This window comes from Falco peregrinus, chromosome 1 (genome assembly GCF_023634155.1).
Source record: "Falco peregrinus isolate bFalPer1 chromosome 1, bFalPer1.pri, whole genome shotgun sequence".
Lineage (NCBI taxonomy): Eukaryota > Metazoa > Chordata > Aves > Falconiformes > Falconidae > Falco > Falco peregrinus.
The window spans coordinates 94233369-94260664 of NC_073721.1; the positions used below are offsets into that span (position 1 = coordinate 94233369).

The window sequence follows — 27296 nt, forward strand, 5'->3', positions numbered from 1 at the left end:
TCTCTGGGATAGGTTGCTTCAGTGGGACCAAGTCCTGGAATTGTTTGAGGAAGGGGAAAATAGCCAGTGGTCAAAACAAGTGATGAAAGAGGTGACTTCCCCCATCCTTCCCCAAAGCCAGTTTTCCCCGAGTTAGTTGTGTGGTTCCTTCCCGCGTGCCTGGGTTGAGCCCTGGTGGCTGCCACCGTCAAGTAATGTGTCTGGCTTGTCCTTGTTAGGCCAAAAGAGATGATAACCCCAGTGTCCCCCCGTGCCCCCCTAGGCAAACGTGGCACCTGGAGAGGGTGAGCCCACCCAGCGCGCGGCTCCTTTGGGGTGATCTCTGGCAGTAGTGAACGTTGGACCCCGATGTGTGCTCTTGTGTGTCCCATAGGACCTGAATTCCCACCAGCTGGGCTGGCAAAGACTGAAGAGGCCCTGGGGGACTGACTCGCACCCTGCGGGCGGCACGTGGGGTGAAGCAGTGTTTGGCTGCAGCTCGGGGTGCAGTGGGTGGCAATGTGTGTTGTGGCAGCACCGCTGTGCTTGTTAGAGGCAGGAGTTGTTTGCAGGCAAATGGACACTCGATGGTTGCTTTGCGCCGACACAGGCGCTCCCGCAGAGGAGATTGTTTGGATCAGCCCTGGCTGCTAGAAATGGCATCTGTCTCTGTGCACCCTGCGCCCTCAGCCAGTGGGAACGTGGCTGAGCCCTGAGCCGGTCCCCAGCCATTGCCCCTTTAGCAGGTGTCCTGGGGGTAGGTAGTGGTGTAAGTGGCATTCAGTCCTCCGATGATAAAAACAAATCTTACCTAAGTGCAGGGCCTGGATGAAGTGGGCTGGTTAAAGTGTCTGGCTGGGAGCGGGCTCAGGACCTGAGATGCGGGCTTGGTGCAGCTCTGTAGCTGCTGCCTGCGGCCACCCTCGGCAGGAAGCCCTCTTGCTCCGGCTCCGGACCGCAAGGCAAGCGGCTTCTAGATAGCTCTGAGATCAAGTGCGATCCCCTCCGGCCACTTCTCCTGCCTTGCTGCTCCTAGGGGACGTGACTGTGCAGCTGCTGGAAGCCCGTAAGCGCTGGGCGAGTTCCTTTTGCTGAACTGGCGTGGAGCCCCGGGGGAGGCTGGGCTCCATGGGCTGATGGAGTATTCAGCTTGGGCTCCCCACCAGCCCTGCCGTGGAGCTGTGCCTCTCCTGGCAGCTCACGCAGCTCCTCTGCTACCAGGGATCAGCCGTGGCAGTATAGATTGTGCTGTTGCATCTGAGATTAACATCGTTTTAGACAAAATGAAATCTCATGCGGGATTTTACCCTGCTCCCTCTGACCGCTGCTAGGGGCTGCCTGCTTTGAGGGCAGCCATGAGATGTTACAGCTGGAGGGGCTGCCACCTGACAGGGCACTTCTCCACAGTTATTTAGGATTAACTTCATGTCCAAACCTTCGGCAGTGCCAGCAAGCCCAGTAAACACCGTGTGCCTGGGCACAGCCTGGCCGGTCAGCGCGCCCTGGAAGCAGCCTCCTGCCCCTGCAGCAGGGTGGCTTTGGCACCACCAGGTTTGCAGGCGGCTGGTTTCAGCAAGCCTCTGCCCACTCCCGTCTGTTTGAGGCTGTGGGGCACAATACAGTTATGGCAGAATAATTTTTCCATGTGCTTAATGACTTTCTGGGGACGGTGCTACTGCTGCTTGGTTGTTTGGAGGGCGGCAGGGAGCGTGTGTGTGTTGGGGGTGATCAGCCATCTTGGGGACTGGTGCTCACAAACGTCACCGCTTCATGCTCAGCACTTTCCAGCTGCAAAGCACTGGGGCTGGGGGCTTGCACTGGAGAAATCCCTTGTTTTGTGGGCTACAACTGTTCTAAGTGGTAAGAAGAGACACAGTTGTACAAGAGGGTAATTCAGAGAGGTGCTGGGTGTCCCTCATGGGCTTAGGAGGTGGCTTTGCTGGCTGGCTAAGGGGAACGGTGTTTCTGGCTTTGCTACCGGTTTATAACTCTGTGCTGGGAAGGTCAAGCATCCGCTGTGCACTGTTTTCCCCCTCTGCGTCAGCGATGTGCTCACCCTCCCAGGGGTATTGCGGCAGCCAGCACAGGGGGAGCAGGCTGGGGGAGCAGAAGGGCGGGCTGGTGGCAAGGAGCAGAACATGCTGATCTCTGCACTCAGGCAGCTGCTTTCGTTTCTGGGGACTGATTTCTGCTTCCTTTTGTCTTTGTTTCTCTTTTTCTGTAACACCTGATCCAAACCTCACTCCCATCCAGCCTGGTCCTGGGGCACAGCAGCATCTTGGGGCAGTAGCAGGGGCAAAAGCTGGGTTGGAAAGGAGCATGCTCTGGCCCCGGGGAGAGACCCACAGCACAGGCTGGTTAATTCTGTCACCTCAGTCCTAGCAGCAACACTGCAGTGGGCAGCTGTCCCCAGTAACAGGTTTTGCTGGGATTTCTGTAATTGCTCTGCTCTGTCCTACCCCAACACTAGAGCAGGGGGATGGGGACTGTCCATCCACAGCCAGGATTTCACAGGTTTTTTGATGAATACAGGATAGGTTGGGTATTTTAGGCCCTTATCTGCTTGTCAGATGAATCCTGGCACGCTAAAAATCAAGCAAGTATTCGGTGGGACCAGAGCTGCTGAGCAGCTGAAACGAGCAGCACTGAAAAGCAGCAGCTGCCGGGTACAAAAAGTAAAAATGAAGGTGTGAAGCACCCCCACCCCCACCAAAATACCAGGTTTCAGGGGCCATCGCATTTCTCTCTGCACAGGGTCCTGTGAGCTGTTTCTTCCCTCCTCCCCACCTCAGCCGAGGGATGCTGAGGCCACAGACAAGCATGCATGCTGCCCTCTGCACACTGCAGTCCTTTTTCCAAGCTATTATTCCTGAGTATCCATGATTTATATTCACATACACACACATTAAACACAGGACATCTCTGCAGCCAGCATTCACCCCGAGAGTCCCCTGGGAGAGATTTGTGAGTGGTAATGAGAGCGCAGGAGCCTTTCACCTCGAGGACATCTCTTGGCATTCAGCTCCCTGTGCGGAAAGTGCTGACTGCATTTTCACTGATACCCAGGCTGAGAGCTGCTGCTCAGGAGCTTTTTCTCTTGGCAATTCATGGGCCACGCTTGTGACACCGGTAGGGACAGAGCTCCAGGCAGGGGGACCTCCATGTGCCTTTCTTTGCAGGGCACAGTGCATCGCCTGGGGCTGCGCTGGGGCACCCTGGGGCAGGAGCCCTGCTGCTCTTCTCACTCCTGTGCTTGCAGCAGAGGTGGGAAATGGCACCAAATGGGTTAAAGTTTTGGAAGACAAAGATTTTACCTAGTAGTGATGGGTCCCTGGTCCCCACTCTCTCCCGGTCTGCCCAGCTGGAAGCTGGGAAGCAGTGGGAACATGATGGGTGGGACGGGGATGACCTGTTACCCCTCCTGCACTCTTAAATCCTCGCTGGTGTCAGGTCAGAGTTTCTTGCGGTTTGTGACCCCTCCACGGGTGTCTCTTCCAAGCATTTCTCCAGTCTCCTCCTGGGCTCCTGTAAACCCATGCATTCACAAACCCTCTGCCCTTCCCCTGCCTTGTACCAGTGTCAGCTAAAGGGTCCGTGCTGGAGGGGTGCTGAGCCTCCCAGCTCTCCTCATGGCATAGGCCTCTTGTCACTATCCCCACGCTGTCCTCTTCCCAGGATGGTATTGCTTTCCTCCCATCCTTTTCTGCTCCTCCCACCTTTTGCACCCTTGTAAAGATGTGGGCCTGGACCTGCACGCAGCATCAGTCCACACTGGGACAGAAGAGGTGGATGGTGTTGTTCCTCCCCTCCCACAGCCACGTGCACTGGTGCCACCACCAGCTGCCCCTTTCGAACCCCGGCAGCCTCAACAAAAGCAGCGTGGGGCTGCGCTGGCGCTGCCGCGGCGTGTGCCGGGTAATGAGTAAATCAGCTGGTGGCCAAAGTACAATTACAAGTCATCGCTGGGAGCTGCTCTCTTCCAAGTGAGCTAATTGGAAATACATTGAGGCCATTATTAGTAATTACAAGGTAGCTGGCATTCTGCAGGGGAGAGCGGGGTGGGACGTGCATGCAGCCTGTTTGTGCTCACCACCCTTTGGCAGGACCTGGATGGGTGAAGGGAACGTGGGTGGCAAGGTCCGGCAAGCCAAGCTGGGGGGACCACCGCCCTCACCTCCCCACTTCCTTCCCCAGCAGCTATCCCAGGGATGCCGAGGAGGGGGGAGCTTTGGGAAGGAGCTGAGAGCAAACCAGCTTCTGGAGCTAAGGGAGGGTCTGGATAGTGCTGGGGGAAACCTGCCTCCCGTACTGGTTTACCCTCTTCTCCCTACAACCTCCTCCAGGCTGAGCCCATCACGTGCTGCCAGGAAGAGGGTCCAAGGTCCAGCTGGGCAGGGGCTGCAGAGGCGAGGGCTGGCAGCCTGCTGCGAAATGAAGCACCTGTTCCTCCTCCTCGGTGTCCTGCAGCTCCTCGGTGAGTATGCCCAAGGCTTGACTGCCATGGTGAGCAGGGGTGACCGCTGGATGACTTCCCCATTTTGGGTGTGCCTTTGGCAATCCTGTTTTGGAGCAGAGCTGCAGGATCTGTCACTTAAAGTGTCTCTGTAATGCAAATAGGAAAAGGCGTTTCTAACTGGACGGAGAGAAAGCAGGGGAATGAGGCTGGGATTACCGTATGGTGTCCACTGCACCTCCGCAGCTTGGGTTTTCCTGCTCTTATTTGAAGCCAGCAGCTCTGCACTGCAGGACACACTCTGTTGAATATGCATGTAGCTTTGATGTTCAAGGACTGCGCTTCCCTGGAGACAAGGCTGATTAAATAGCACGCTGATATTTCCAGGGCTGTAGAGGGTGCAGGAATGCATCAGCACAGTGGTATGGGGGAACAGGCTTGGCAAGTGGAGATGAACCTCTGCGGCCCCAGAGCTCCGGGCCGGAGGAGATGGAGATGTTGCTGCCAACGGAGCCATCTCTTCGGTTTGGTGTGGCATGAGCTTGCTTGACACAACTTGCAAGTTGCGTCAAATATCTTTGCAGCTGCGGGAGTATGAGGTGTGTGTGCAATGGGGCTGGCTGCACCTTTCTGCTGAAGCTTTAACCTCTGTTCCCCGACTTCCCGGGATGGGAGGGACACAAGTCAACCGCAGCAGGGACAGAACAACTTGCAGTTGCCATCTGGGGGGCTTTTCCTTTCTCAAGCTCTTTTCAGCTCCAAGCCAGCAACACATTTGTGCCCACAACACTGCAGGCAGCTATCTGGGTCCTGTTCTTATCACTGTTGCAGTCTTTTTCCCTTCCAGGGAGTTTTAAAGTGGATATGGGGCAGGGAGCGTTTGCTCTGAGGGCTCCTTCATGCAGCAGAAAGTGGTGGCGGCAGCCTGGCGTGGGGCTGGGAGAGCCCCCTGCACCTTGCACCCAGGCTTCAGCCCCTATTCCTACATCAGGATTTTCATTCTGGTTAAAAATACATAATTTTCTCTTTACCTGGACATGGCTACGTACCGCAATGGTCTCAGCAGAGCCCCTGGCCGAGTCAGACAGAGTGACTTGTGCTGTGAGGCCATCCTTGTGTGCTGATAAAGCCTCTGCAGAGTCTATTTAGCACAACTGGTCACATCCCTCCCATCGCATGGACTAGCAGGGCCCAGGTTTCTTGCAGTGCACCTCCCTCCGTCAGCCAGAGTCATTCAGACACGCCTGTCTCCCCAGGCTGGGCTGGGGGGTCCCCACGCCCCCTCCTGTCCCCTCTTCACCCAACCTCCAGCACCCAAGTCCCACTCCACATCCTGGTCCCCTCCACCACTGGCTTGCTATGAATTTTGTAGTTTGTGGGGTTTCCCTCTAAAGAAAAGAACACCTATATTAAGAGCAAACGTTTTTTTCTTTTTTCTTTTTTTTCTGCCCTCTTTTCTGTCTCATAACTCACCTGCCCAAAGCCATTTTAATTTTGGCTGCTGGAGATTCCTCTCCAGCTGAACATGCATCCCCAGCCAAGCCCGGGTGATGTCAGGCTGGGAGGCACGTGGCTCCGCAATGCTCATGCAAACAGAGTGGGACAGAGTGGAAACCCACCTCTGCCACAGCCTGTGGGGATCCTGTGGGGACAGGACCGCCCCTGTCCCAGCCAACCCCATGGGGAAGACCTCTATCTCCCAACCTGCCAGTGCCTCAAGCTGCAGAACACCATTGAATCCTCTCCCTCCAGCCCCAGGCACATGAAACCAGCCCATAGTTTTTGCTACACGTCCCATAGGAAATGCCTTTTTTCCTCTTGCCTTGTCCTCACAGTCCTGCCTGCTCTGCATGCCTGCTCTGTATCTACTGGAAACACCAAGGCTGAGAGATCTCTGCACATTTAATTAGTCCGAGTGCCAACACAACCCACTGCATTGAACACTTAGGTACCGCGGTGGTGCCTATTGTCTTGCAGGACTTTCCTGCCTCCTCTCTGCCTGCCAAGTATTTGCCCCTTACTCCTCTTCCTGCCTGGGTGGGTAAAAACCATCACTCAGCCAAAAAATACCCCTGTGCAGAGGAAAGCTGTGACTGCTCAACTGGAAACACTTAGGGGCTGCTCTTTTGGTGGAAAAATCCCCAAACCTGGCCTAAAAAAAGCTAAACCATCCTATAACGCATCCTGGAGATGGCTCCCAGTGCCTCCCATGGACTTGTTTTCATGGTTTTCCTGCTCCTCCCAGCTGCCACTGCCGCCGTGTACAAGCAGTGGATCCCCAACACCAATTTTGAAGCCGCCTCCAACTGGGATAAAGGCAGAGCCCCCTGTGCCGGTGATGTGGTTCATTTTGAGGAGAATAAGGTACCGAACTTTTTTATTTTATTTATTTTTTGCAAAACCTCATTGGGCATCGGAAGAGCCCTTTACCTGCCGGGGAAACATATGCTTTTACTTTTGCTTTTTTTTACAGGTGGTCTCGGTCTTCATCAGCTCTCCCCACGCACTGACAGAGGTGGTAAGGCGGCGTGCAGAGGTGCCTGGTGGGTGGGCGAGGGCAGGGCTGGTGCTGGAGCACTGCCAGCTGGGTGGCACGGCCCCATCCACCTCTCCAGGGACTTTGACAGTTTGCTCCATGGTCCAGCCAGACGGAGGACACCTTGGCTGGGGCAAGGGACTAGAGTCACGGCAGGCTGGGTCTCTCTGTACCATGGAGCTAAAAAGCCTGTTTCTGGGATTATTTTTTTTCATTATGGGAGATGGGGGACAGCACCCCAAAACTCACTTTCATTGGGAAGAAATGAAATTTTTCTCCCCAAAGGAAGGATAAAACCTCCTCTATGGGACTGAGAGACTTTGATGGTATTTTGCTGACAAGCACCAACCCATGGCATTGCTGATGCAGAGCAGGCACTAGCCCCAGGCAGAGACTAACTAAAGCTGACATCAAAATACCTTGAAATGAAAACAAACCGTTCTGGGAAATCCCAAAATGTTGCTCAAGAAATTTTCTTTCAAGTGCCATAGAGTTATATAGTTTTCTGCAATGTTATTAGCCTGGTTGTGACAGGATGGACACAGCACACTACTAAAATGCACGTGTTGAGTGAGATGAGGCTGGGGAGCCTTGCCTCAGAGGGGTTCCTCAGCAGCCCAGTGTCCCCCCAAAAGAGGAGCCCTGCCCAGAGCAGGCTGACAGGCAGCCATGAAATTGTGGGGTCTTGATCCCCATGGTTTGAAGAGTCAAATTTAACAGGGAGGAATAAAAGCAAAAAGCACCAGGATGGCCCAAAATGGGCCGGATCCCATTTGAAAAATCTCCTCCCCTGCACAGGGCGAGCTCGCAGCTGAGTTTCCCCTCGGTTTTAGGGCAGCTTTGCTCTTTTATAGGCTGTTGAATTCGAACAAGCACTTGAAATTTGTGGTGTAGTTTGTTCAGGCTGTCTACGCCACTAATAGTTTTGATGCTTTAATAACACCATGCACCACATTTAATTCCTCTACAAATATTTGGAGGAGTTACTTTATTTATATGGCATTTAAAATACGAATTTTGAAGGAAAGAATGTACTGGGGAAATACGTTCAAATATAATATAATAAATGATGTGGAATTTACCCAGAGAAGAAAAGAGCGAAATATCACTCCAGTAGATTTTATTTTACTTACAGATGAATGTATAATATTTCTAAAGTACTTTCATCAGGGGCCTGCAAAGTGCGTAATTGCAGAGCAGCGTTATTCATTATGGTGCGAGCCTTTCACCACCAAGCTGAAGAGCCGAGCTGAGCCAAGGAATCCGTGGCCGTGCCGACCACGTGCTGGCTGCTCAGGGGGGTCTTTCCCACACATCCCCTGAGTGATGGGGCCAGGGTGCCAGAGTGGCCCCCAACTCATCCCGATCAAAGGATCCAGCAGTCCTTGTGGGAGACCCCAGGGTCTCGCTGCTGCCCTGGGGTTTCTCCGGGATCCTGGTGCTGGTAAGTGGCTGTGTAGGCTCCAGGGTTACAGTGAGTATGACAATCCCACCACTCCGCAGGAGAGGAAGGCTGGGGGGGCCACAAGGGAATAAATCGTGGCAGCAGCACAAGCTGTGAGAGCGCAGCACTGCTCCCCTCCAGCCATGGGCTAGCCCTGCCGCTGCACAGACTGCGCCGCTTGTAAGCAGCCAAGCTCGTCCTAGGCCATAACCCGTACTGCAGCCCATACCTTCCTTCTGAGTATCACCGCCCCAAAGGTTGGCAACGAACTGTCCCAGCAAGTTTCCTAGTGCGGTCGTCAAAAATTCTTTTTAATTTCAGCTCAGCCACTTCCCTCCTGTGTACTGCTGTGCTCCATTGTCACCAGGTGATACAAAGACTGCCAAGGTTAGGGATGAAAAAGAATTCAAGCCCGGCACCTGAGCCAGTTTGCCACTTGTGGGGATGGCATGAAATTTGGCAACCAGCTGGTTAGAAAATGAATTGGTCATGAGGCTTTTTGCAGAGAGGCTGGGCTGCACCTGTTCAGCTGCTGGCCGTGCCGCACTGGAGCATTAATCACTTAAATCAGCAGGAATACATTAAGCTTTAGAGTCGCCATGGAGATGCTATACAGACTTTGGCCAAAAAAAAAAGGAGAACATTGCTTGCCATAGTAGTGCAGGAAGAAATTCACAGCCAGGGAAGGGGCTGGGTTCTGATTGACTTTCATGAGGATGGTGCCTGCTGCAGTGGGTGCAGGGAGGGGATGCTTGGTGCCAGTGCCCCACCGGTGGAGGAGCAGCATGAGACCTCCCATCCCAACTCCCCAGCTGCATGGAGCAAGCCCTGAGGTGCTGGGGGTCCTCATGTGCCACCATCAGCCCCCACCCGAGACATTTATGTTACAGGAAACACTTCTGTACGGTGATCCCTCTAGCTCCCCTCCCCATCCATCCCACGTAGGCACCATCCAAGTGCTGGGAGCTGCTTTCCTGGGAGGAGCCTGGGGCTGTTGGGGCATGCAGGGCAGGCAACCTGCCTCCCTGCTCGAGGGAAAGCCAGTTGTCACCCACCTCAGTGGTTATTTGATCTGGAGTTTTGTGTGGATCCTTAATTCAGCCACACACTAAATCCAAATCCAGCTCAAGTGTAAGTGACTTTGAAGCACAACTGTTGTGATTAAGCTGGATTTTGTATGGTATTTAGCTGCCTAAAGATGCAGATCAGTATTTAGCCGGCTTTCACAGGCACCTGGGAGTAAAGCCCCCAAAATGATGGAGGTGCTCGGAGTGGCTGTGTCTGACACGGGTGCTCCAGGGCAAGGAAGGCTTTGGCTTTGCTTGTCTCCCTGCTGCAGAGAAGGGCTCCTCTGAGGGGGTTGGACCCTCTGGCTATGGCTCTGCTTCCAAAGGGAGCCAGGCCAGGGCATGCTGCAACTGCAAGCCCAGCATCTGCCCCGATAACAACCAGCCCTGGTACAGTTTGTGCCTGAGCCAGCCAGCACTGCAGCGCAGCTCAGGGATGGATGATGCTGCTTGCTATTTTTGGGGTGGCAGGAGTCAGGTTTAGCCACGTGGGCAGAAGTAGCCTCGTTCAACCCCCATGGTGCCAGGGTCAGGGCACTGCCCGGGGTTATTCGGCAGCACTGATGTCACCTTTCCAGCTCTGCCCCATCACCAAGCCCTGCCACGGTGGTGAGAGCTGCCTGTACTTCCTCCCTGCCCATCCCATGAGGGACCACAAAGTCTGGGTGAGGGTCGGGAGCGTGTGAGCACTGGTGTCTAACTGGTGACGCCTTGCCCAGCCTTATATTTTTAGCTGCCTAATTGCGAGAGCAGAATGTACTCGGCTTTGCTGCAGGATGCTCCTGCTCGGTTCCTGGCAGAGATTGATCTTGAAATGCCAATTGCTCTCCAGGGGCACCGGCTCTAATGAATTGCCACAGTCTGTGCTCGTCCCAGGCACCAGCACTCCCTCTGCTCTGCTCCCCAAAAGGCAGGGTAACGAGATACCCAGGAAAAGGATTATTTTTCCTTCTCCTGAGATGAAGGTAAAAATTTTCACAGGAGTGCGTGTGTGAGTGCCAGCACATAATTACAAGCCCCAGTCCTGCCAGTTTTTCTCCAGCAGTGTTCCTGCTGAAGGTTTGCCCTAGGAAAGGAGTGCAGTAAGGCAGCCTTTTACAGGCGCCTCCCCGAGTTTATTTGCTCCTTGCAGGCTAGCTTCCAGCAGAAGGACTTACTAAAACCTGTGATGAGTGGAGCAGCTTTTCTGCATCCTGGGCTGGAGTGGATGCTGGGGCAGGTCTGGCTGGGTGGCTGCTCTGTGGACAGTCTGCTGGCCCTTGCTGGGGGGGGTTGGCTTCCCTGCCCACAGCTCAAGCCGCTTTCCAGCTCTTTCTGACCTTGCCTGTGGAGGGAGGTTCAGGAAAATGAGCTGAACTAACCTGAAGTAGATTTGGCAAATGGCTTTAAGCCTCTGCGTGCCTTCTGCATCTGTAAGTCAGGTGTCTTGGGCTGGTTTACCTTAATGCACTCCCCGATGGTGTCCCAATGTCCTCCTGTCTCCCTGGGACACCTGATTGCTGCACCCTGCTGGAGCCTGGTTGGCTCCACATCTGGAAGTGTGCACTGGGGTGCTCCAGTCAAATCCATGGCCTTTTTGAGTCCATTGCTTTCTTTACCCCCTCATGGCTTTTATTGGGCTCCGCAGGGTGGTTTCCAAGGCAGGTGATGGCCAGTACCTGTGTGGGATGGCCAGGAGCTGCACCTTTGTGGGGACAGGCAGGAGCGTGATGTTTTGGAAGCCCAGTGCGCCAGGCCACCCACGTGCCAGGGGATGTGGTGGCAAGGTCAGCTTGGGCAGGTGATGTAGGGAGCCCTAACCCCAAAATGCAACGTAAAACATGACAAGCAGACACGGCGGGGAACCGGCTCCTGTATTAATGAGAGCGTGGCCATGCTGCTGCCAAAGGACCCTGCCTTACGGGAGGGGGAGGCAGGGACGCAGGCATGGGAGAGCAGCCAAGTGCCTCATTAGCTCGCAGGGGATGATGCTGAAATGATGATGTCCTGCCAGCCCACCGCTCCTTTGCCTGTGCCCCTGCCTGCTCTGGGGGGATGAAAGCAGAGGGGTGAGTTATTGCTAGGAGCAGAGGAGGGCTGGTGGGCATCTTCTGCCTGCTGCTGAGCAGTCCAGCAGAGAGAAGCACTAGCTTCTGTGTCCTGTGCCAGCCTGCTTGAGCGTGGATTTCACGAGGATAAAAAAAATGTGGGTTTTGCCTGGTTTCCTTGGGATTCTAAAGCCCCACTCCACATGGGAGCATGTGGCTGGGCAGGGAGCTCTTTGGGCAGCAAGGTCCTAGTCCAGTAGCAGGTTGCCCTTCTCGGTTCACCCAGAGGTCTCAAGGGGGCTGCAGGTCATCCTGCCTTGCTGGCCCCTCTCATGGAGGACCTGGAATAGCCAGTGCAGGATCAGGGGCCGTGGTGGGGGCAGGCTAGAGCTGGCGGCAGGCTGGGGGCGTGGGGTGGCACGTGCAGCCGGCGCGAAGGATGCTGGCCTGAGGCTGCAGGTGGGAGCTTCGCCTGGGCAGCGGATGAGTGAACCCCTGCTAACGAACCCAAGGAACCCTGTGGCGAGCAAGCCCCTGGCAATGCTCCAGAGCCATCAAAGGGATTCACCTGCAGATGACTCTGGCACCATGCCTTTCTGGAGCCTTCAGCCAGCGGCTGGCTCCCACCCAAGCACCCACACACCCAGCTGTGCTCAGACCCCCTGGCGCCAATGGGCGTTGGGAAAACCCCCACTATTCCCACCCATGGGCAGCAGCAGGCAGGGGCTGCCTGCTGCCATCTGCGGGCTGCTGCTGCCCCAGGAAAGCAGGACTGGAGGAGATGATACAGAAATAATTTTACTTGTGCATTAATGCCTGTGGTGGGTTACAGGACTCTGTGTTGGAGAAATAATCCCCTCGCATCCTACCCTGGCGATGTTTTTTGATGGAGTGCCACCAGCACCAGCCCCAAAGCTGGTCCCAGGCTGGGTACCAGGTGATGGGAAGTATCCAGGAGCCATGTGCAGCCCTGATGGCTGACGACCTGCTCACTGGTGCACCCATGGGCACAGCGCTGCAGAGCCCAGTGTGCCCAGGCAGTCTCAGCATTGCATGATGGGGATGGTGGCACTTCTCACCTGACCAAGGAATTCAAATGTGTTGGTGCTGCAAATTAAAACAAGGCTGGGGGAAGAGCTGGCTGCAATCATGACCATCGCTCATCCAGGTTCAAAGCAGAAGTGCTGCATTTTTTCCTGCGCTGGTGATGGTGACATGCCAGTCACACTGCTGCTGTCAGTCATCTCAGCCTGATGCTCGTGAATTGAGGAGGGTCGGGATGTGCCAGAGGCTGGTTCAAAGCCACCCACTTCAAAAGCTGCCTTTCGGCCCTTTCAGAGGTTAGTTTCATTTTCACTTATGTGTTGGGGCAGCAGGATTTCTTCTCAGTGGTCCAACACTGTGGTTACAAACGTGGTCACTCTGAGCTGAGAGCCACATGGGGTTTTTCCTCTTTTTTTTTATTTTCCCTGACTTTGATGAGAAATATGATGATTGTGTTCCAGTTGTCACTACACTTGATAAGGATGACCGAGGAGGTAAGTCATTTACCAGTATCAGGGACAGAAAATGACTAGTGGGACTCTAAGCTCGCTGTATTAATGGCCCTGGAGTACAGGCTGGCAGGAGCAAGGGAAAGCAGATGAAACTGCCTGCTTTTTGGCTCTGGTCCTTTGGTACATGTCATTGCTCAGTTCAAAATGTACTTGGAAAGCAGCCCAGCCTATATGCAATTTCTATACTAAACTCCCAAATGCAGAAAACCACTGCCCAAGCAGTGTCCATTTATCCCCTGCAGTGAGCTGAGATGCTTAACTTATGTTAGGAAAAAAGAAATGGCAAATTGTTTACAAACTAAGATCGCCTAGATGACAGAGCCACTTCTGAAATGCTCCCCAGTGGTGTGCATCTTGGGGAGCACTGGTGGTGGATGGGCAGCACCTCTGCCTTGGTGGACAAGGAGCTGTATCTGCAGGGACCAGCTTCAGAAATTCCTGCTACAAAGCAGAAGTACAGGGCTCTTCTTGCACGTCATGTTTGTGGAGGTGAGGTGGCTCCATCCCCCAGCTTGCATTGTCTTGTGTTGCATTTTAATCCCAGGGCTGGTGCTGACAATGTTTGGGCAGTCCCAGAGTGTGGAGTCAGCAGCTGGGACAGCGTGTGTGCCGTGGGACTCTCGTTTCCCTGCCACACTCACACTCACACTCACGTGGACAGCTTCCTCTGGGCTTGGAGGGGGAAGTCCAGCCAGCCTGGGCTTCTGGCCTCGGTGGTGGAGGGGGATCTCCAATGGTAGCTGGAGAAGCTTCATTTCCGCAGAGAGCCCAGCGTCTCCAGAGCCCTGCACAGGCACTGCAGGCATGGGACAGATTTAGCGTGAACATTTCCTCTTGTGTCTTTCCACGGGCAGGATTGGTGCTGTGCACTGCTGACCTGCGCCTGCTCTGCACCCCATCCAGTCCCCGCTCACCTGGGCCCTTGCAGGCCCAGGAGGATGCAACCTTGGTTGGTCACTGAACCAGTATTTGTGCGTCTGTGTGCACTCGCATGTGTATCTAACCAAGCAAGCCCGCCTTATCTCTGCTCTTGCCACACTGAACTCAGCTGCACCAGGTGGATCCTTACGAGGTTTTCCTTGCTTTACTTTGTGCGTTCTGTGCACACAGTGCTCTTGCATTGCTCCCTGGAGCAGCACGAGTGTTGCAGCTTACAAATCTAGGCACATACTTGTCTAAGCGTTGTCTCTGTGGCATTCTTCTCCCCCCTAGTTACTTTGTGAAGACGTGAATGGCCAACCCCCTGGACAGGAAAGCTCATTGTGTCCTGCATGGACAGCACAGGGTGTTTGGGAAGCTCTGACCCACAGCTATAGTCAAAGCGTTTGGTAACTACAGGGAAAAGAACTGTCAGGCAGGCAGAGATGAGAGCAGGGACTTCCCAACCCTGGGCACTTGATCTAGCCACAGCACTCACAAACACCAGCTTCTGCAGCCTGGGAAAGCAAGCAGAGGCCAGCCAGCCATGGCCTTGCTGTCACCCATCCTTGTCACCAGCAGCTGCTGTCTGATTTTTCTTCCTCCACCCAAAGGTCCCTGCAGCTAAGGGCCTGAGTGTCCCCAGGTGACTGATGTGAAGAGCTGGTGCCCTGTGCTGGTGGAATGATCTATCATGTCCCATCCATGAGCAGCTCAGCTGTACCCCAGCAGCCAGCTGGCCACCCTTGCTGCTTAGCCCCGTCATGCACAGCAGGCTGCAGGGTGGCGACCTGCAAACTGGGCAAGAGGCAGCACTGAGGGGGCTCCGGCCCGAAGTGGCCCAGGGGGTTTGGGAGAAGGGACTTGGTTGACAGTGCTGCTGGCACCTGCCCTGGGTACAGACATTAGCTGATGGCTCTGAAGTGTTCTACCACCTGTTCCTGCATGGGCTCACAGGAAAACAAGCCAGGGAACCTCTGAAGTGAAGCATCTTGTGAAAGAAGCTGCTAGCATAGACCTTGCTCAGCTCAAAGCAGGCCAAGTCCTGAGCATCAAAATGTCACTAGACATGGCTTTTGCATCTGTGGCTGAAGGACATGTTGCTGTTCTTATCCTGGCAGATCTTTCAGCCTCTTTCAGTGCTTTGGTATTGGAAAAATTGGCTTTATTCAAGGGTAGTAGAAATTCAGAGAACTTGATGGCATGGTCTCCTGTTAGGCATGGCACACGCTACCGTCTCATGGGGCAGTGTCCATAGGCAAAGGCTTCTTCCTGGTCGGTGGGGAGACTCCATACCCTTGGGGCAGACATTGCCCAGACATCAGCTATTTATCTTGTCATCCCCTCTTGTCCAGCCCAACGTACAGCGTTGCTTGGTCTGAAGCAGGTGGTGCCCAGGAGCACGGCAGGGCTCTTCTCAGTGGCAGCTGCCCTCTGCTCTGCACCCTGGCTTCTCACAGTTCCTGAACCAAGAGGAAAAGCTAGGCTATGGCCTTCAAACCACCGCACCACCAAGGCACTAAGCTTCTAAGCAGTTGTCTACACCGTGGGGGTGAGGAGCTTTTAACCATGTGTTCCCCCCTGCCTCAAGGTGGTCCCTCTGTGGGACAGCATCCTCAGGCGAGACTGCGCGAATAACAGAGCTATCGCAGCCACCCGCAGCAGTCATTCGTAATTCTCGCTTTCCCTAACCTACATGCATATTTAAAGATCAGTTAAGTAGATGAAACCTTAAAATCCCGTCTAACATGCTTCTGCCTGAGCACAGGACCCAGTGCATCAGCACAACGCAGTCCTGGGGGGCTTCTGGCTGCTGTCTGGGGAGTGATGCTAAAGCCCTGGATAGACCAAGTCACAGTAGAAGGGAGCCTTGAACATCACTCACTCCTTGACGTGTGAAAATACTGGGGGAAAACCTGATTTTCTCTCTGGCAATTTCTCATGGTAAAATGAGACGGCTGGGCTGAAGAACCCATGCGCTGTGAACCCGTTGGCTGACAGTGGTTTGGCAAGGCCTGTCCCGGAGCTGGCAGTGCCGGCTGGTGATCTGGGTGGCCACAGCTCCTTGCCGAAAGGGTTCCCCATGGCAAAGCTGCACCTGCTGAGGTTTGTCCTTGTGCCCCCAAGCAGAAGCCTGCCCAGGCTGAAACCAGGGAAATGTGGTGACCCTGATGACCTGCTGGCGATGTCCTGCCCGACAGGAGGAGGGTGTAGCTGTGGCAAGCTGTGCCAAATGCCACTTTGTGCTTTCTTTAGCTCACACCATGAACCCACTATCTGACACCTCACCAAGCATTGCTTGGGCCCCTGGGTTATTTTTTTTTGTAGGGCAAGTGCAGCCCCCGGAGGTGAGAACCCATTAAGTCAGGGGACCTCTGGTCAGGTTTTTCATGGCATACCAATGTACAAAGCCATTTCTGAGCCGCTGAGAGCGTGTGCAAGAGGAGGAAAGAGCTGTCAAAAGAGCTTATTTTGCTTTCCCTTGTTCTTGCTTCCCTGAATGCTTCATGCCTTTCTGCGTGACTGGAAGGCAATGTTAAACTACCTCTCCCCATCGCAGTGTCCCCATCTGTAAAAACAGGAGCCGATACCTGCCAATTTAACGTGAGGCACGGCAAGGGTGACTCCTAATGACTTTAAAAGTGCCTCAGAGACAGCAAGTGTAATAGGCAGCCTAATAATTAGCACTGTTATTTGAATACAAGCCTGAGTGGCTGGCAACAGGACTGCACAGTAATACTCTGAATCCCTTCATCTAGTACCTGCCCCTGAATGGAGAATTGGTGCTGGCATCTGGTGCAGGATTCGCAGCTTTCGATGGCAGCTGGGATCCAGGCTGTGACTCAGGTATTTTGTGCCCAGATCAGTCACCTCATCAGTCCAAGATTAATCATGCAAATTCAGCCCAAACACTGCTACAAAGGTCTTTGCTGGCCCACCTCAAAGTGAATCACTCCTTTTTTAATACCTACCTTTTCTTTGATGACCTCCCTCACATCAGATCTTTTTTTTCCTGCTAGATCACCTGTCTTCTAAAAAAATAATTACAGCAGGGAAACCTTTGAAGTTGTAGCAGAGAGGCAAATATTGTTTGTATTTTACCCTGCCTATTAAGCACGTAGCCACATCAAAGCCCTCATTTACTTTGCCATGGTATTTCTAAAGAAAACTGGTTAGGAGTTACACACCGGTGAGCTGAACCGCAGCCATCGCAGCGAGCTGGCCCTTGGCTCAGTGTGCACAGGCATTTCAGCACGAGCGCATCCTTCTCTCCCCTCTTAGCCTCCAGCCCAAGTTTGCTGTGACTGAGACAGCAGGTTTGTACCATCAGTGGCTGTTATTAGTCTGACAGCTGTTTGCTAGGGAGGTGCATTTGGGGCATTAAGCTACCTGATGCTTTCAGTGGCAAGTAACTTTTTAGTTCAACTGCAAGAAAGGAAGAGTCCAAGCGGAATGCCTTTGCCTGCACTCTGACTAGCAAAAGAACAGAGAAAAAAAGAGAAAAAGTCCAAATGGGTCTGTCCAGAGGGAGGACTGTAGCATCAGACTCTCTGGAGCCACCCTGAAATCCTTCATCCCTACCTTTTTTATGGTTTGGGACTGTTTGCACCCCATCAGGGATGCTCTGGCAGCTGCACTTTGTACTGGGCTGACCACGTGCTGCTCCCCTGAAATTAACTGGCATTTCTGGGGCAAATTACACAAATGGATTTTTTTAAGCATGATTTTAAAACAAATGCAAATAATTCCGTCAATAAACTGAATCAGTAAAGGTTCAGCTGTTGGAGAGGGGTAAAAAGGGAGCAGGGCACTGCATGATGATACTGTGACCAGCTGGGAAATGGTTAATGGTTAAGTCATTAGTGGTTAAATGGGGCACCAAAACAACTGGTTTTGGGGTTACCTGTGGTAGGGAACAGGACCAGTCGTGTTTCTGCAGGCCTGCCAGGCTGCTTGGAAAATGGGACATGAATTAACATACCCATTTTTATCTGCTTTAGCTATTATTCAGCATTTGGGCAGCTGTTTTCCTCCCTAATCATAAAGGTGCGCTTTAAAGAAGCAGAGGGCAATATGCCCTGGGGGATCTGGGGCCAGAGACCTGCCGCCAGAAGTGGGGTCCAGGCTGAGCTGAGGTCCCAGCCCCGAGCGCTGGAAATCTCCCCGAGCTCTGGGAGGTGCCCGCAACAGCTGCCTGGGAGGGTGATGCCGGGGCCAGCCCTTCGCTCCCTGCCTGCAGGGTGAGCTCCTTTGCTTCAGGCCAAGCGACGCCTGGTTTCACCAACCCTGATGCACCTACTGGGGCTGCAGATTTGAGTCCGGGTCATGCTCAACCTTTTCTGCTGCTTTTCCAGGTGCAACAGTGAGTTTTGCCGATGCCGAGCACCGCGCATGGTTTGACCCCACACTGTGGCAGGCTGTGTCCCCCGGCGGGGAGCTGGAGCCAAGCGGGAGCATCTTTTCAGTGGATGAGGAACGAGTCCCGTGCAGCTATGATGATGTTATCTTCCAGCCTGAAACCTCCTTCCGGGTAAACGTTGACTCATCACGGCGAGTGATTCACGTCCGCAGCCTCTCTCTCATGGGCCAGGTAACATGGGGATGATGAGAAACCAGCTTGACACCTCCTTGCCAGGGCCCCAAAGTAGGTCAGGAGAGGAAGGACCACCAGGGATGGAGGAGCGGTGCTGTACGGGGAGGTGGGGCATTCCCACGGTGCTGCAGCTTCAGGGGCTGCTGCTGCTGTGGATGGGCTCGAGGATTTTTTTCCTCTACCGTTTTGTTATCGCCTCCCTCCCTGCAGTGTGGGAGCACAGGTCATCTCACTATTCACACTGAAAAAAATAACGGCCAACGTGCATGGGTCAAACCACCAGAACATGACATCTTCTCTGGCATCCAGGGGCTGCCCCCTTCCCAGGCATGTGTCCACAGCTGCACAGCTGAGGGCCCCTCTGGGGACACCTCCCTGTCACCCCAACCCTAACATGGCCTGTGGCCCGGCAATCGTCTCCCAGCTTTGCTTCGGTACTGTTCTCTAATTGATTGGAGGGATAATTATAGAAACGCTGGCAGTCTTCTGTGCTTCAGCCTAGGAATCAGGCACACGCCGAGCCCCATCCCTTGCCGGTCGGAGGAGTGAAAGATCACAGGCATCACAGCAGCAAACACAGGCTCCTTCCAGGAGTGGGAGATGCGGCAGTCATTTCATAACTTATTTATTATCTCTACACTGCACTGCCTGGGATCTGTCATTTTGGGGGCAGGCATTAGGTAACTGCTTTTTGAACAATAAACTCAGCCAGTGTCCAGGCAGGTGCAGGCAATTCTAGACAAGGCAGCACCTCGATGGAGCTCACCATGGGCACATGTAGCCCCAGGGATACAGAGGGGAATGCTCTTGGGTGCTTGGAGTGATGCTGTTCCTGCTGATGCCTTGGGACTACCCCATGGCACAGCACCCCCCCCAGATCTGCGCCCCACCCCCACCCCCAGGACTGCAGCTGGCTATGCACTGGGGCAGAAGCTGCTGCGGAGCAATGAAAGGAGAAGGTGCTTGTTGGTTTCCTAAAAACTGAGCTTATAAGCTACATTGGCCCTTTGGAGCCAGCCCACTCCTTGCTTTGCGGGGGGTATTTTCAGCCCAGGGCATGAGAAATCCTCCTGTTGTGCCAGGGCATGGAGAAGCCTCCTGTGGAAGACAGCAGGTGAGGGAATTGCCAGCAGCTTGGCAGGATGAGGCTGGTCCGTCCAGCTCAGCCTTTGCTAATGCCAAGCCCACTGAAACGCTTCCCAGATGGAAGGAAAACACCTCAGATCCAGCCCCTTCCTCCCAGTAACTAAAAGCTGATAACTTGAATTCTCTGGGCCAGCAGAAAGAGTGAAAGCAAGAAGAAAAAAGTGCCCAGCCATCTCATGACTTATTTATAGTCCTTTTTGTTTGTTTGTTTTTTAAATTAGAAAGGGTTTTTCTGTTGGCCCTGTGGAAAAGCCCGGGTGGGTGTACTGGCAGAATTTTCCTGCTGCGCTCACTGCCTGCGATGGGGCTGCCCTAAGGTGGCCATCAGCCACGGCACTGGGCACCAAGGCGGCAAGGCCAGGTGCCTGGGGACAGCGCTGGGACCCGGCTGGGGATACTCACCCGCTTTGTTGCTCTTTTCCACGCAGGAGTTCAGCAGCCCAGAGGCCTGGGCTGGGTACCTGCGGGGTCCCTCCGCCCCGCTGCATTTTCACGGCAATGGTACTCTCCAAGTGACAGGCACCGGCTGTCCTGACAAGTCTGGCTGTGCCTGCGGGAACGCCCCGGTGAGTCCTCCCATTGCAGTCTGGGGGGGTGCCATTGCAATTTGAGGGATGAGTGACTGATGCTGCCCTGCTCTCCTTTAGGATGGCCACCGCATCTGTGCGGCCCTGCTTGGGGTGTCAGGGCGGCAGTGCCCAGCGCCGGCGTGCCAGAGCCCTTTGCAGCCCCTTGGCCACTGCTGCAGGGTCTGTGGTGAGTGGGGGGCACAGCCCTATTCCTCCTACCTGCCACGTCAGCTGTCCCAGCCCCCTGCCCCTGGCTCCACATGGGAAGGCTTGGTGCGGGGCATGCTGCTTGCTGTGGGATGATGGTTTGCTGTATCACTGTTCCCATGGGTCCCGTTAGCATGTCCCACCTGCATCCCCTGTGCCACCCTCCTGGGGCATCTCTCTGGAGCATCAGCCTGGCTTTTGCGAGCCTGTTCTGAGCTGCAGCCCTTTGTCCCTGCCTCTGGTTTATCCTGTCAGGATGTCACAGCTCATCAAGTTAATAGGGCTCTGCTGAGTTTTTGCAGTGGAAAATGCACCTGTTTCACCATAATGTCAGCTTCCCAACAGGAAGTTTGTTTCATTTCATTTAAAATAAAACCATGCAGATTGACAGTGTTCCCTCTGCAATGGGCGCTTCTCCATTAATCTATCTGGAAGGTTGCTAAGGGGAATTTTTCACACGCAATTGTACCTAGGTATTTGGTATATCATACCAAATTCATTAAAATGCCACCATGCATTTCTCTGACAGGTTTCTAAAAGCAGAGCCCTTTATAGCCTTTAGGAGAATTTCATCATTTCAACAAATGCTTACTTGCATTTTTTCCAAGGCAAATATTGGACTCGGTGACTGCAGTACAGTGGTATGGGGAGCGAAGGTGTCCCCTCCTCTCTGTCTTCCCCCCCAAGCCAGAGTAGTGTTGCTGAAGTGCAGCCTTGCAGCCCCAAAGCCAGTTCTATGCAGAGCTTCCTGGAGGGATGTGTGGGAGAAAGATTTCCAGGGAAAGCTTCCCTCCAGAACATGGTGGTAACCAAAAGCCTTTCATCAAACCCAGTTGATAAAAAGACTGTTGAGGGAGGGAGAGGTTTCCCTGGGGCAGCGCTGCTTGGGCAGGGCTGTGGAGCCACCTCTCCTGAGCCCAGCCAGACCAGTTGCATACTGGAGAGTCCCCAGTGCCTTTCACGGCAGTCGGAGCTGTGCTGCCACAGCAGCTCTCTGCCTGGGCTCAGTGACAATGTCGCATCTGTCTCTTTTCGGGCTGCAGGAGCCACTGTTAACCTGGATTTCACTCCCGATTTTGACCTGCAGAAGTACCGGGACAGAGTGGTCCAAGCCTTGCTGAGCCAGGTACGTCACCCTGCCAGACTGGAAGGGGCTAACGGAGCCACGAGCCACCGGCCACATCTGCCGGTGACTTGATGCTGGTGGGGCTGTCTAGTAGGGCACTCAGTGCCAGCACTGCGGGAGGTTCAGCCTCACCCCCCACCACCCCGCAGGGCTCACCCCCCACATTTGGCCTCTTGGATGTGCCAGCTTGCCATGGGGGCTGGTGCAGTGTCCCTTGTGCCCCACCACAGCCACGCTGCCCCTCTCACCACAGGGCAGGGACAGCTGCCGACAGGCAGATGGGGAAGGATGCAGGGGGACTTGCTAGAAACCCTGGTCTAGAAAACACAGGAGGCCAGGTCTAGATAACGTGGGAGGTCAGGCCATGCACCTGGGGTCATGCAAACCTGCTGCAGGGGATGCTGTGGCCTCTGGGAGATAGCTCCCAACGCTGGGCTGCTTTTTCATTCCCCAGTAGGCAAGCACTGGGTGGGAACCCGCACTGGTCAGCGTGCAGATGCATGCTCTGCCAAGCATCACTCCATGCTACTGCTTGTCAGACACGGCATGACATCCCTTCTCCTGGCTGGGAGCTGCCAGAGGAGGAGGTGTGCTCTGAGTTACACTGGAAGGATCGATATCAGGGTATTGCTCCATTGATCCTGAGCTGAAAGCCTGCTGCCTGCCCTCCTTACAGCTGCACATGTCTTAATACAGCGTTTAATGGGTGTGCTACATGAAACTGCTTTCTTGGCACGCTCACCTCCGTGGGGGATGCTGCATGCCAGGTGCTGGTCACAGGTTGGAAAGCAGAGGGGATATGAACCTCTCATCTGGGAAACGCAAACACAACGGCACTGAGGTAACAGTGACGGCTAGCATGAAGATTTATAGGTGGGCCTTACTGGTGCATCCATAATGGCTGTCTATAAAGGTGACTAATTTCTGCCTACCACTCTCATGGGCTTTATGCATCTCCTTGTGTTTGAAAAGCCCAAGTACGCTGGCGTGCAGATGGCCATATCCAAGGTGCACAAAGAGCAGACCTTCCTGGGAGTCATACCTCGAGGTTCCGTTCCTCTCATCCAAATTGTGCTGATTGATAATGGAACAGGAGCGCAGATGGGCACCACTGCAGAGCAACTGGCAGCAGACATCGTGGAGGACACAGCACAGCACGGTAATAGTGCTGTCCTCCCCGGCAGGTCCCCCGCAGGCTCACATAAACCCCCTGCTGTCTGGAGCTCCTTGTCCCCTGCCAGCAGCCCACGTGTCCAGCTGGGCTTTAAATGTCTCCAGGAACGGAGACTCCACTAACAGCTCCAGGCAGCCTGTCCTTGTGATTGACCACTGCTGCAGTAAAGCAGTTTCTTCTTATATCTAAATGGAATTTACCGTATTTCAGGTTGTGCCCATTGCCTCTTGCCCTGTCACTGGGCACCACTGAGAAGAGCCTGGCTCAGCACTCCAGCTCTGTCTTGCCAGGGCAGAGCAGAGGGGAAGGGTCACCTCTCTTGACCTGCTGGCAACCCTCCTCATCCTGCAGCCCGGGATACCATTGTCCTTCTGTGCCATATCTGGCCATGGTCAGCTTGGTGCCCTCCAGGACCCCCGGGTCCCTCTCTGCAGAGCTGCTTTCCAGCCAGAGCGCTGCACGTGCAGGCAGCCACGAGAGCTGGCAGATGCTGATGAGCACGTAGATCACAGCCAGGGGACATGGTGGTTGTTGTGTACGTAGCAGGCTCACATGGGCTTGTCCCAGTTGAGTCAACCCCTGTCCCCGGGGAAAGGTGATGAAGCAGGTGAGCAGTGCCAGACTCAGCTGCAGGCTCCCTCTGCCTGGTCTGTGGGGGGATGTGTCGCCCTGTCCAGTTCTCACCCCTATTTCTTCCTGCTCTTTCCCAGGTGAAACACTGGGCATTTCAAGTGCCAAACTGGAGGTGGCCACTGGCAGCACTTTCAGCGGGCAAGTGGGGAGCCATGCCTTGAGCAGGATCACAGCAGGGATGGTCTCGGGGCTGCTCTTCTGTCTGCTGTTCCTTGGGGGCATGTTCTTTCTCAACAGGAAGGGAAAGCTAAGGTAGGTGTGGGGTTTCTGCTGGCAGCATATTGCCAGGCTTCTGCTTTGGGCCATCTGTCACCCCAGGCTGTCCTTCCAGCTATCCTGGTGGCACAGGAGCATGTGGTACTGCCCAGATCTCCCACAGTGGTGGCCATGGCCAGGCAGTCTGCTATATTCAACATTACTGGTTCATAGAAGCATAGAATGGTTTGGGTTGGAAGGGACCTTTGAAGATCGTCTAGTCCACTCTGCCACCGTGGGCAGGGACACCTTCCACTAGCCCAGGTTGCTCAAAGCACCATCCAACCTGGCCTTGAGCGCTTCCAGGGATGAGGGATCACAGCTTCTCTGGGCAACCTGTTCCAGTGTCTCACCACCCTGATACTAAAGAATTTCTTACTTACATCTTCTCTCGGTCTACCCTCTTCTAGTCTAAAACCATTGCCCTTGTTGTTCCTCATGGTTTATTGGAGGTGCGGTAGCTGAAAGGCACTTCTGTACCCTTGGGCTGATACTTCAGTCTCCTCCATGACTGGGAGGATTTGCTTCTTGGCATGGTGCAGCATGCCCTGGAGGAGCAGGGCTGCTGCAGCTCGGCTGCAGCTCTGCACAGCCTGCACGTGCTGCCTGGTGGCACCTCCTGTCCCTTGTACCCATCAGTTTGCAGCCCTGCCAGGGGGTGGAGGACTGAAACTGCCAGTTGCTAAATAGAAATGCATCAAAATAATGCAAAACAGTCTTTCCACAGTTTTGTAGCCATGAAAGGGAGTGTGAGCATCCAAAAGCAAATGCAGCTTCTGGTGCATTAGTTGCTCATGCTGCATGGAGAGCGGTGTGCATGTCCCAAGGGAGGGATGGCAGGGCACATGGCCTGACTGCATCACAGCTGTGAGCTGGTCAGAACCGCCTCTTCTCCATCACCTTTTCTCCTTGCAGCTTGGAGACGGGCTCTGGTGGTGAATAGGGCATCCCAGCAGTGCCCATAGCAGGTGCTTGGGGCACCCACTTCTGCTCCTCGCTCATGCACCCACCTTCATGTGGAGGACTTTGCAGGGTTTAGTGGCAGACCTTTTTGTGCGTGAGGCCATCCTCTGAGCCGCTATGGCTTGTCTTACCTCCCTGAACATGGGTGAGTGGGTTTAGACCCTATGCATTTTATAACCACGGGGGTGGGAATTGCTCAAATTGCATGTGCGAAGTGCACTGATGTCTGCCAGGGGATGATGAGCTCACCAGTGCTCGGGCTGGACATGTCACAGGCTCATAAGTCAGGTTGTTTCTTCCCTCCTGGTTCCTCCAACGGGGTTTTCTCACTGCGCAGCAGCAGCCGTGGCCAGGAATGCTTGTCCTGCCGCTCAGCACGTGCTGACATGACATTTCCTAGCAATAAACCCGCGCCTTCATTTAATTTCTAAATAAAGCTCCCAGTTCCATAATTGCTACTTGATGATTTATCTTCCACTGACACTTCTTTGGATGCCGGACAGGCCTTTGAAACCAGCTCCGTCAGCAGCAGGAGGGAAATTCATGTATCTACAGGAGACAGGGATGAACCTGAGCTCAGGCTACATCCCCAGCCGACCTGCTCCTGCTGCGCGTCCCTGAGTGACTGTCCCCGGCTGTCCCTGGCAGGGCCCTTTTGGGCGGTGCTGCAGAGCATCGTGAAGGCATCTGATACCAGTAGGGATGCTGCAAATTGGGCAGGAGGTGCTGGGAGCCTGCAGAGCCTGCCTCCACACAGCAAAGCTGTCCTGACCACCAGTGAATTTAGCTTGTTTCCACCAAAAAGGGCCTGGCACAGCCTCCCTGCAGGTAGACAGCTCCTCCAGCTGTGTGCGCAGAGCCTGAAGGCACAGGGTTTAAATATCCATGGGCTCCCAGGACCTGCGGGGTCGTGTGCGAGCCCACTGCTTAAGCCCACCCGCACCAGGTGCCTGCTCCAGGGAATGATGTTTGGTGACTGGGACCCTTAGGATAAGAGTAATGAATACAATAATAAAAGGAGTGATGATGATTAAGAGGATAAAACAATAACATAAAAATAATGTTAAAAGTGATTAGTGTTTGTTGAGATTGCAGTGGGAACTGGTGTCAGCTCCGCGGCAATTCATTTTAGGCCACAGGGGGAGAGTGATGGCTCCAAAGCAAAGCCTGTGCTAGGGTTGTCTGCATCTGACAAACAATTCCCTCCAGGATGCAGGTCCCAGACATCCAGGCTTAATGTTTTTTGCTGGATATGGCAGCTTTTCCCTGGGAAAGGGTACAAACATCCTATTTCAAAGACAGCCTGATATTTGCCCCCTAGTTTTCCCATCCACCTCTTGAAAACGCAGGGTTTTGACCAGGGTAGCTGCAGGGATGTGGGGGATGTGGGTGGGTGATGCCCAGGTCTCTCCTCAGGTTGCCTGCCCTGCACCTCCACCGGCCCTGGGACAGAGCAGAGGACCCGGCGTCCCCTGCACCAGCCAGTGACAAGGGCTTCGACAACCCCATGTTTGACGTGGTGAGTTACCATTTCCCCAGGACACAGGGCTGTGGGCAGGGGGTGGTGGGGGCCCAGCCAGAGCCCACTCCAGTGCCAGTGGGGGGGCAATGCAAGGTGCAATGCATCTGGCAGGGTTCCTCCTTTCCCCAGGCCAGGAGAGATCTGTGGGACGGTCCCGCCGTCCTGCAGGTCACCAGCTGTACGGACTCAGTGCCTGGGTGGGTTTTGCCAAGGGTTTGGCTTCTTTCCTTGCCCATCAGTTGCCTTTCCTTCTCTCGGTGCTGCAGGAGCCACCAGTCACTGACCCTGGAGAGGAGATACCGCAGGAGATGGCTCCCAAAGACCACCAGGTCTTCTACTTCAACCCTCTGTACAATGCAAGCGAGACAGAGGCCTGATTCTGGGGGCAGCCACCACCTCCCCAGGGACACCATCGCCTCTCCAGCCCTCACAGCCCCTCACATCACTCCTGGTGGGATCTAAACCACAGGCAGATCCCAACTGAATAAAAGTGTCTGCACGATGAAGGAAATGACAGCAAACCTTCGCCATTAGGGATCAGCCACACAGGCACGGCCTCTCTGGTGTTGCTTCTGGGTTTTAAACGGGATTTTGTAAGTATCAGTCCTATTGAGACAGTTTGACATTGAGATTTGGGTCCCAGGTGATATCTGGAGAAGCTGGGGTCTAACTTGGCATGCTGTGCTTTAGCCATACCATGATGGATTTGCCAAGGGCATGTGGCAGGTTGAAGGATGCATCCCTGGATGTGTGATGGAGTCAGTGCTCAAATGCATTTCAAATGCCCAAATACTTTCAGGGCTTGGATCTTGGGTTTAAAAGGAGATTATTTTGCTTTCCAGCAGTGTGCTTGGTGTTGGGGGATCTCTGCTCAGGGTCCCCTCTTCCTCCTGTTGGGGACCTCACTCCCAACCCCTGGGCACTGGCACAAGGTGCAGCCCTCAGCAAGTATTTCCCTCCCCATCCCCTCCACTGAGCTACCTGACTCACTCCTTCCCTCTGCATCTGGGCTGACAGCTGTAAGACCCCTCTTGGCTCTTGGATTTGTCGTGCTATTCCCTGTGGCGAGAGACTGCATCTTCTCCTGGTCCAAGGGGAAAGAGGTTTGGTGCGGGTGCTGGGGGTGC

General features: G+C 54.3%; 1 protein-coding gene across 1 annotated transcript; it reads left to right on the forward strand.

Moving 5' to 3' along the window:
• Positions 1-4327: 4327 nt before the first annotated feature.
• AMN (amnion associated transmembrane protein) lies at positions 4328-26755 on the forward strand. The gene is made up of 12 exons (XM_005243019.3): positions 4328-4453; positions 6678-6796; positions 6906-6950; positions 16740-16827; positions 18336-18571; positions 20149-20286; positions 20368-20476; positions 21540-21622; positions 22595-22781; positions 23507-23681; positions 26064-26166; positions 26436-26755. Exons 1-12 carry the CDS (start codon positions 4411-4413, stop codon positions 26544-26546), a joined length of 1437 nt encoding a protein of 478 aa, XP_005243076.2. The 5' UTR covers positions 4328-4410; the 3' UTR covers positions 26547-26755.
• Positions 26756-27296: the final 541 nt, after the last annotated feature.

What these genes read in the sequence shown, in the direction of transcription:
- AMN (XM_005243019.3), top strand. Translation starts at nt 4,411, where the DNA reads ATGAAGCACCTGTTCCTCCTCCTCGGTGTCCTGCAGCTCCTCG. An exon ending in GTGCCTGCGGGAACGCCCCG is followed by an intron (nt 20,287 to 20,367) that starts GTGAGTCCTCCC and finishes GCTCTCCTTTAG; the next exon opens with GATGGCCACCGCATCTGTGC. An exon ending in GGAGGACACAGCACAGCACG is followed by an intron (nt 22,782 to 23,506) that starts GTAATAGTGCTG and finishes GCTCTTTCCCAG; the next exon opens with GTGAAACACTGGGCATTTCA.